This window comes from Rhea americana, unplaced genomic scaffold (genome assembly GCF_003343005.1).
Source record: "Rhea americana isolate MKP2758 unplaced genomic scaffold, rheAme1 scaffold_92, whole genome shotgun sequence".
Lineage (NCBI taxonomy): Eukaryota > Metazoa > Chordata > Aves > Rheiformes > Rheidae > Rhea > Rhea americana.
In genome coordinates, this window is record NW_028187111.1 from 1376532 (window position 1) to 1385356 (window position 8825).

Consider the following 8825-nt stretch of genomic DNA (forward strand, 5'->3'; position numbering starts at 1 on the left):
ATGCCTGTCCAGTCAAAGTTTTTTTCACTTTTACATGTATGGATGTCTAAATGGAAACCAAATTCACTGTTTCTTTTGTGTCCTAGTTATCATAAGTGGTAAGTAAGACTTCATAAAGGAGACTGGTACCAAGAGCACAAGTATGGCTCTCAGTCTTTTAAGCTACTTCGTCTTGTGCATAGCACATGTGGGAAACAACTGTTTTGTCTGTCCAGTTTGTTCACTTGTCCTGTTCCTCTAACCTTGAGCAAGAGAATTTGGAGGAAATGGGAGGCTGTCAGGAAGAAAACAGATGTTTCTGTTTTAATGAATACATGATCTTGTAATCATTACTTTCTTGAATACAAGTACAGAACTAACGTACGGGAAAAATACAACTATATCCTCCTCCTAGTGCTGAAAAGGACATTGTTTCTTCCACAGTCCTTGGTGTCTTTCTTTTCTCCTCTAGGGTTTAGCAGATGTACTCTGAGCAGCCTCCTCTCTCCATTGAGCTTTCTTCTCCATGTTTATGCTTGTAAGAGATTCATGCCTTTTCACAGCCTACAACACAATGACAAAGAAAGAGCAGAAAGAGTTACCTAAAGGACCACAAGGATGAAACTTGAAACAATAGTTTACAAAATATCTGCCCTAACTTACTAAGACACAGTTCTGTCAACTTTAATGCTAGGAAGAGAAAGGGTTAAAACAAACAAACAAACAAACCCCAGAAAGTATCTTGGCTCTATTCCCAGAGAAGTAGTGAGTTTGAGTAAGCCTTTCTGTTAATGGCACTAGCAGATGTATTCTGTGTTTCTGGTCAATATTTAATCTCTGGTCTTCAGAAGTCAGAGATACTGGAAACACATCAAAAATTATGTGTACTGGATTCCAGCTGCTGTGAAAACAAAGATCCCAAAGCAGCTGTGCCTCTAATGTCTCTTTCTACTGTTTGCTTTCATACCACTCAAACCTAAGAGGAAAATGTTCTGGGAATTGCCAGAGGTTGATCTCTCTACTAAAACCAGGGAAAAAGCTGTCAACCATTTTGTTCCTGAATGCTGCATCCTTTTCACTTTGATAAGGGGAATGCTAACAAGCAGAAATTTCACACTTCAGTAGTTTACAATGCTGGGAATGGGACTCGGTAACAAATTTTAATATAATTTATCTAGCACATTTAGTCTATAAAAACAAGATCTGAACATTGTCATCAGAGGAGTAGCTTGAGGGAGGCAGCATATGAATAAGGTTCTGCCCATGTAGATGCTTTAAGCTAGGGTTTTCTGCTTCCAGTTATCCTTAGAAGGATTGTGTTTCTGTTACCCTCATACATTTTTTTCAAAAGCAACATGACAGTAAGCTGCATAAATTATTTTCATGTTCCTTCACTTGGAGACTAAAGCTGATGAGAGCTTTTGGCTTGGTTTAAGTACACAAAAAAGCATCCCTAATTTCTGTACAAAAATACTAGGAAGTTAGTTTTTTAACAAAGTTGGTGAAAAACGTAAAATTAAAGCACGACTTACCTTTGCTGTGGTTCAACCTTAGACTTTACGTTTACTTCATACAATGCAAATAAAACCCAGGCCTAGTCCTGCCACATGCAGAGCTTCTTGGATTTCTGTTCAAATTCTATGCAAGTGAAGGATGCTCACCACCAATAGGACTTGGAGTTTTTCCGTAAAGTAGATGGCTTTTTGATTTAATGAGGAACAACAGTTTGAGAAAAGTTGTTCCATCCAAACTACAGGAAGACAGTATTTTTTAATGCAATTGAAGGGCACAATTATTATGGACTGTTTCCCTATGATTTAAAAAGACAGAGGATTCTYAGTCTGTGTGTGGAGAAAAATGCCCATTTGCTATTTCCATTATATTAATTCTATGAATGTTGCAGTATGTGCATAAAAAGGCATTTGTAATAGGTCCATACAATTCATTGTATGGACCCTATTCACCTAAAGATCATTTACTGCCTACCAGATACACAGAACAGGAGGGTCTCTTTCCTTTCAAACTCTGGAAGCCTATCAACAAAATTAAGTAATTAAGTCTGTGCAGGATAAAACTAAGTATTATATGACAGAAAGGACTACTTTTCTTTTTTAAAGGAAGCATATGCAGTCTAAGAATGATACTACCCTTTTCTGACTTGAGAATTAATCAGTGAGACTCAGGATTGAAGTCTTCTGAGAGACTAGAAGGACTCACTTTAATTTTTGCTCAGTGATAATAATGAAAAAACTCACCAATATTAACTGCTAATCCAAAGGAGGAGCTGAGGAATTTGTGAAGAYCCATTTCCACTTACAAGCCCAATTTCTGTACTTACCTGCTTCCCTCTAATCACCATGATTATGCAGCCCAGTATTGTCAAGGCAATCATTACATAGCTGAACTTCACACGCAGTATAGTCTTTGCTGCTCTGATTGTTTCAATCCTCAAAGAAAAAAGGAAAGAAAAAATCATTATCAAAGACCCAAATGAACTGTTGGCTAGTCGTTTGATTTCTCTGATAGCATGCCATCTGTAATCTTGTGTAATAACAGTCCTTGGCTCTTTTCACTAAAAATTAAATTTACAAAAATGGGAAATTCTGATCCTCAGCTTCCTTGGGAGATACTTAAAATCATAAAAAGTTCCTGTTGGAAACTTTAGTTGTCAGAGTATTACCTTTCTAGATCATTTAAATACTGCAGCCTTCTTTATTTACCTTGCAGTCAAATTACTTTCATTATTTATTTTATGTTCACTGGGGAGGACTACAAAGAGAAGGATATTCTTACTAGTATGGTATTTTTCTTACTACTAGCTCCCCTCTGTACTCACCTCCACCTTCTCACATCTGTGAAGACAATGAGTACCCCATCCATGTTTGAACCGCAGTATATTTTAACATATTCTAAAACATGTATAGTCCCTCAACAGCAGAAGCATAGTAAAAAGTATTTGTCACCAGGAATAAAATATATAACGTTGAACAGTTGGAGTGTCTTGGGCAAAAGGAGGCATTATCCTAATTAGCTGTTTTTTCCCCCTAAAGTTCAAAATGGTATAATTTCTCATGCAATCTATTTTCTTTTTTTCAGCAAGAAGACTTCCCCTCCTACCAGATTCAATAATGCTATTAATAGATTTAGTATTTAATTTAATATTGGCTGCCCAGTGTAACACTACTAGAAATCTCAGTAGGACTTGGAAAAAGATTAATGGTTACTACTTCCCTTCTGCTAAACAGAACAATAGCCRTAAGGTAATCTGTTTTTCTAACATACTGAAGAGGCCTGGAGCATTGTCAGCTTTCCAGTACTAGCTCTAGACAAAATACTCCTTTAAATCTTTCTCATCTTTCAGTGCATTTATCTAGACACACCAGCAGTTATATCTGTCCTTAGTATCAGTCATTAAAGCCGTCTAGCTAAATATGAGATGAGCTAAAAGTATCAACAGGTCATTTAGGTTGGGCTAAACTCTGAAGATCATTCTACCCAAATTATTTTGCAAGTATAGCAAATTTATAGCCAGTGTTAGAGATAGCACTGCAAGAAGGGTCAATTAAGTATAACATTTTCAGATGCTTTTTGCAACAACTAGAGACCTGTATTTTGTATATCTAACTCTCCTTGAAGAATTTGGAGCAGTGATTCCCTTCTCAAGGAAATTTAATATTCTCCCTGGTTAAACTTTGCATATTATAAAATTACAGATGACTGGAAAAAGCAGCAGTATCATACAAAGAAAGGATAAATGCATTGAACTAGGTAATTAGATGGCAAAGCTAACATGGCTAGTAGATTTAATAGAACTGAGAAACTACCACTGTATGCAAACACCAGTGAATATGGAATCTTCAGTCACATTTTGACCCCTGAACTTGGGGAAAAAAAAAAGGATACTGAAGGATTCATGGGAACATCTTGGGTGCAAACTGAAATTAAGCTGAAATGCACAGAGGTAGCATTTAAAAAACTTTATTAGTTTGAGTACCTTGGACGTGTTTGAATATACGCAACAAAACAGCAGTTATCTGATCATCATTTACTTTTTAGTTTAATTCAATAGAGTGGTTAAAATAAACATTTTCTTCAATAAATGAGTTACTTCTGACCACTAAAACTTACAAGATTACTGAGTTATATTGCATCCCCTTATACTCTGCTCATATTCAATTTAGAATAGGAAAACACATTCTCAATCAGCTTCTCAACTTGGATGAACTAATTGCTTAAAAAAAACAATAAAAATAGGAAGGAGGGGAGAAAAATTCTCTGCACTTGCAAAAATTTAGTTTTTATCAGAAGCTGGTTTATCCTTCCAATAAACCATGATTTTAGATGCACTGCTAATGACTTCCCTCAGTCTGATAAGTCTGTTTTTTAAAAAAAATTCATGACAAATATCTTGCACACAAAAATATGCAAACTGACATAATTTTAATAGGTTTTAAAATTTAAGCCTTTATGTATTTCAAATGCAATTTTAAGAAAAATGATTTAAAATAAAATGGGGTAATTCCTTTTTAACAATTTTTAATCCATTATGATATATTTTAGAAAAATGTAAAATACACAGGTGAATCTTCAATTCCTACAATGCATCTAGACAAATAAAGTATCTTTAGAGGGCAGCTACACAATTTGTTTACCTTAATAGCACAAGGTAAACTGACTATAATTTTAAAAATATACTTTAAATGTATATATTTATATATCTTTTAAAACATTGAAAATAATATTTTCAAATATAACTATTCTACCATTAGGAATGTTTTTTAAACTAATACTTGCTTTTTTGTTAAGATTGATATTAATTTTAGAATATGTAGGCAGGTAGACTAGAACAGCCACTTATATTTCCCACACCTCATACAGGGCACAGCATTGATAYTGGGACTCCACTAGCAACAGAAAATTTTGAAAATGTTTTATTTTCATTAGGGAGCCTTTCAGCTACTTACTAGGAGCCCCTAGCCTGCCAGATATTCATTAATAAGTATTTTAAATGATACTGTTTCAGTTCTTCTTTAATTACGTCATGAAAGTTCTGTAAAATAATAGATTTTAACATAGTAAGAAAAACACTAGAAGACACAATGTTTGCATAAAGCTTTTTTGATGGAAAGCAAAATAAAAAGTAATTGATTTGTGATGTTTCTGTACTGAAACAACTGACAAATGTCTTCTCTTCCGAAAAATTGAAAGGAATATATYTCCACAGTAAAGAATCGCCCAGATTTCCTCATCTACAAGATGCTACAGCAAGCACAACAGTATAAGATTTTAACTCTATCGGTCCTCAGTTCTGTGTATTTTTCAGCTGTGAAAACCCACTCCCTTAAAAAAAACTGTTTCAGAGTTGCATTCAAGTAACTCATTCCTGCGTAGACAATGTCTCCTTTATAGCTTCAAAACTGGCACTTACGAGACAGTCTCTGGTATATCCTCGKCTTTTTTGAAATGGCCTGCCCACAACAAAAACCTTTTCTCCCAGTCTGTAGGCTTGTGTCCAGGTACCCTTAAAGTAGATCTGCCTATTTACAAACAAAAAGTTGGTTAGGGAACAAAAACAAACAAACAAAAAAGTATGGAATAATCAGTTTTGAGAATCTGCAAGTGGGTGTTAAACTGAGGGCATGTAAGAGAAGACAAATCTTACCCAAGACCTGTATATCTGCAATATTAAATCTMTAGAACCTAGCCCAGTAACTAAGCTTCCTAAACTGCTGTGATTTTGCTATTTTCCTATTCAATTTAAATTAGGTTAAAATAACAAATGGAACTGCTAGAAAAAAAAAAATCCCATATGCTACACCAGAACATTGCAGAATTTAAATTTACTATAYGCTGTAGGATTTTTTTTTCTTATCTGCAGGTAAAAGCAACCAGATGCCAGTAGACAAAAATTAAACCCTTAATTTTCACCTCAATCTTTCAACCTCCATATTCAAATATAAAAATGGAAGATTTCTATACATAACATACTGTTAAAATATAGTAAACAGTGTGAGAATCAAGAGGTTTTGGCTTTCTTTGTTTTTTTTCTTTTAAAAAAAAAAAAAAACAATGCAATGCATCCTGCATAGATCTGTGCAGGTTAGTAGATTAATACATGATCTGGGAAGTGGGATGGATATCTAATTTGCTGACAACAGTAAATTATTCAGAAAYACAGAGAAGAGGGCTGAATGGGAAGAGCTGCAAAAGTGCATAACACTGAGTGAATAMCAGAGCCAGTGTAATCCCACATATATAAATATAAAGCAACATACACAAGAAAAACAACTCTAATTTACATGCAAAAAGACAGTCTCTAAACTAACCATTATTGTTGGGGATTAGTCCTTGGGGATTTGCAGAGTGTTTCAACAAAACATTCAATGTCAAAAAGGCAAACAGTGTTCTAGCAATTATTAGGAAATGAGGATAGACCAACACAAAAGCATCGTTATGCCATTGTATAAAACCATGACACCAGCATTTTGAAGAGCCCGTGAAATACTGATGCCTCCTCTCAAAAACTGAGATTGTGGAACTAACACAGGTACAGAGAAAGCTGAAAGATGATCAGAGGTATGGAATGCCTTCTGTATAAGAAAATTTAGCAGACTAAGCCCCCTTCAGCCTGGAAAAGCAGTAATTGAAGCCYCCTTCAGCACAACAGAGGGCTGCTGAATCATAAGTGGCATGGGGAGGGTGGACTATAGTAATAAATTGCTCCTGTATTAGAAGGAATATTGAATAAAGGACTGAAGATAGCAAATACCAAGTTCAAAAATCAAACACAAGACTGTAGYAGTTTTCTCACAGCACAGTTCAGCTGAGAAACTCATTTTTACAGTGTATGTATGCTAGAAAACATACAGCTTYAGGAAACTGAGCAAATTTATAATAGAAAAACACAGTGAGGGCCATTAAACACAAAGATGCCCCCTTGTTGAAGACTAGAACTTCACTAGTGGCTGGGACAGGAGTCTAAGAAACACTACACATTTGCCCTGTTTCTGTATTTTTCCTTAGATACTTTGCCATTGCCCACTGTTTCAATTGGCCTTTGCAAAAACGTAAGGGYCTTCCTTTACTGGCCCCTGCTGGAGACCCAACACTGTTAAAGAGACCTTTAGTCTCACCCAGTACAGCTCTATCATGTTTTTTATATTGATATATATATATAAATGCTTCACATCCATATGCTCCTTTTATCTACTATCGATGGGCCAAGAAGGTAACCTGTTACACAGGAAGTCTGATTAGAGCATTGTAGCTGTCCCATCTATAGTGGTGAAACGTTTCACAACTTCAACTATATCTGAGCTTTCCTTAAATATGAACTAAGCCAATGATTCAGACTGTCTTCTGCAGGACATGATCAGTTTTGCATATAGCTGGAGCTGCTTCTACTGTGAAAAACTGCAGAAGTACTTTAGCAAGTATTATGTTCTTAAACATCAGTATTTTACATTAGTGCTAAAAAGCTGGTTCTACAGTGCAGCTGAAGAGCCTCAATGTAAGGCTGTACATTTGACAAGACTAATGACTTACTAGAAAGTGAAATCTATGTTATTGTTACAAGAAGAAAATTTTACTATAGGCTTTGTTGAAAAGTAAAATCTTATTGTTAATTTTAATGTTCCATTTTTCAGTCTAAATCAAAGATTAAAATTCCTTCTCACAAAATCAGAGACATTAACATACATCTCAGACAAATTCCCAGCCAGATGATCAGAGCCTGCATACCTAAATATTTCACAAAGTTTTCATCATTGGTCCACTTCTTTTAAAGCATTAGCACTTTTTTTGAGATATAACATACAACATTTCAGAAACACTGAAATGCTCAAGCACTCCTCTATAAACACAGCCCGATCTTTATCAAAAGCTCTTACTTCGTGGCTGAAGCTGACTCTCTTCCTGGGGCTTGCTGCAAAGCCTTCTCTGTATCTTCAGATCCCTTCCTCTAGCCATCTGCAGAATTGAGGGAACATTTCTTCCCAGCACTTTAACAGCCCGGTCTGGAAGGGAAAGCAGAGGTAGCAAAGGGGCCAACAACTCAAAATACAACAGCGAGAACACTTGCTTTGAAATTAAGGTTTATTTTTTCTTTTACAAGAGAAAAACAGTAGTAAAAACAGTACGCTCAAAACTAATACTATGCAAKAAACAACAGATTTAGCTTGTAACAGATTTCAACAGAGAAACTTGAGCTCGATTCTATAAGGCATCACTTGATCTTGCCTATTAACCTTACGCAGAAAAAAATGGCCATGCAAAATTACAGCCTGCAGGCAATTTCTAAAACACAGCACACACTACAGCTTCAAGGAACTTATCTGTTCACATGCTTCACATGTACTTCGGGCAGCGCTATTTCGAGGACCGTACCCCAGCATTTCACCAACGTCCTAACGCTCAGCCGCGGCTGTGGCAGAGCGCTAGCAAAAAAGAAAAAAAAAAGAAAAAAAAGGAAAAAAAGGCAGCTCTGGGGAAAGGCACCCCCTAGGAGGGAAGCTCTAACGCATTCTTTAACCTAACGGAATAATGGAGAGGGGAAAAAAAATCCTGAAAAAATATCCCGACGGTCTCCTCGCCGAAACGCTACCGGCAAGCCCGGCGGAGGGCGGCAGCCCGACCACCACGGCAAGGCCCCGCGGCGCCCCCCGGGGACCGCCGCCCGCCCTCGCCTCGCGGGTCACTCACCGGCGCGGCCCCACATGGCGGCGCCGCCGCCGCCCACAGCCGCCGCCGCGACCGAGCCCGAGCGCCCCAATGTCACTGCTCGGCCCCTCCCCGCGGGGGGGAAGGGGGCGGTGGGGGGGGGCGGAGCGCTGCACTCTCCCCCCCCT

At 37.2% G+C, this 8825-nt stretch overlaps 1 protein-coding gene across 1 annotated transcript; it reads right to left on the bottom strand.

The window, feature by feature from the left end:
• Window positions 1-275: 275 nt before the first annotated feature.
• Window positions 276-8794, bottom strand: FAM162A (family with sequence similarity 162 member A). Its single transcript, XM_085324588.1, has 5 exons — window positions 8680-8794; window positions 7869-7994; window positions 5408-5516; window positions 2318-2426; window positions 276-543 (listed from the first exon to the last, which is right to left on the bottom strand). The coding sequence occupies exons 1-5, from the start codon at window positions 8693-8695 to the stop codon at window positions 448-450; spliced, it is 456 nt and encodes a 151-aa protein (XP_085180714.1). The 5' UTR covers window positions 8696-8794; the 3' UTR covers window positions 276-447.
• Between the last annotated feature and the right edge of the window lie 31 nt (window positions 8795-8825).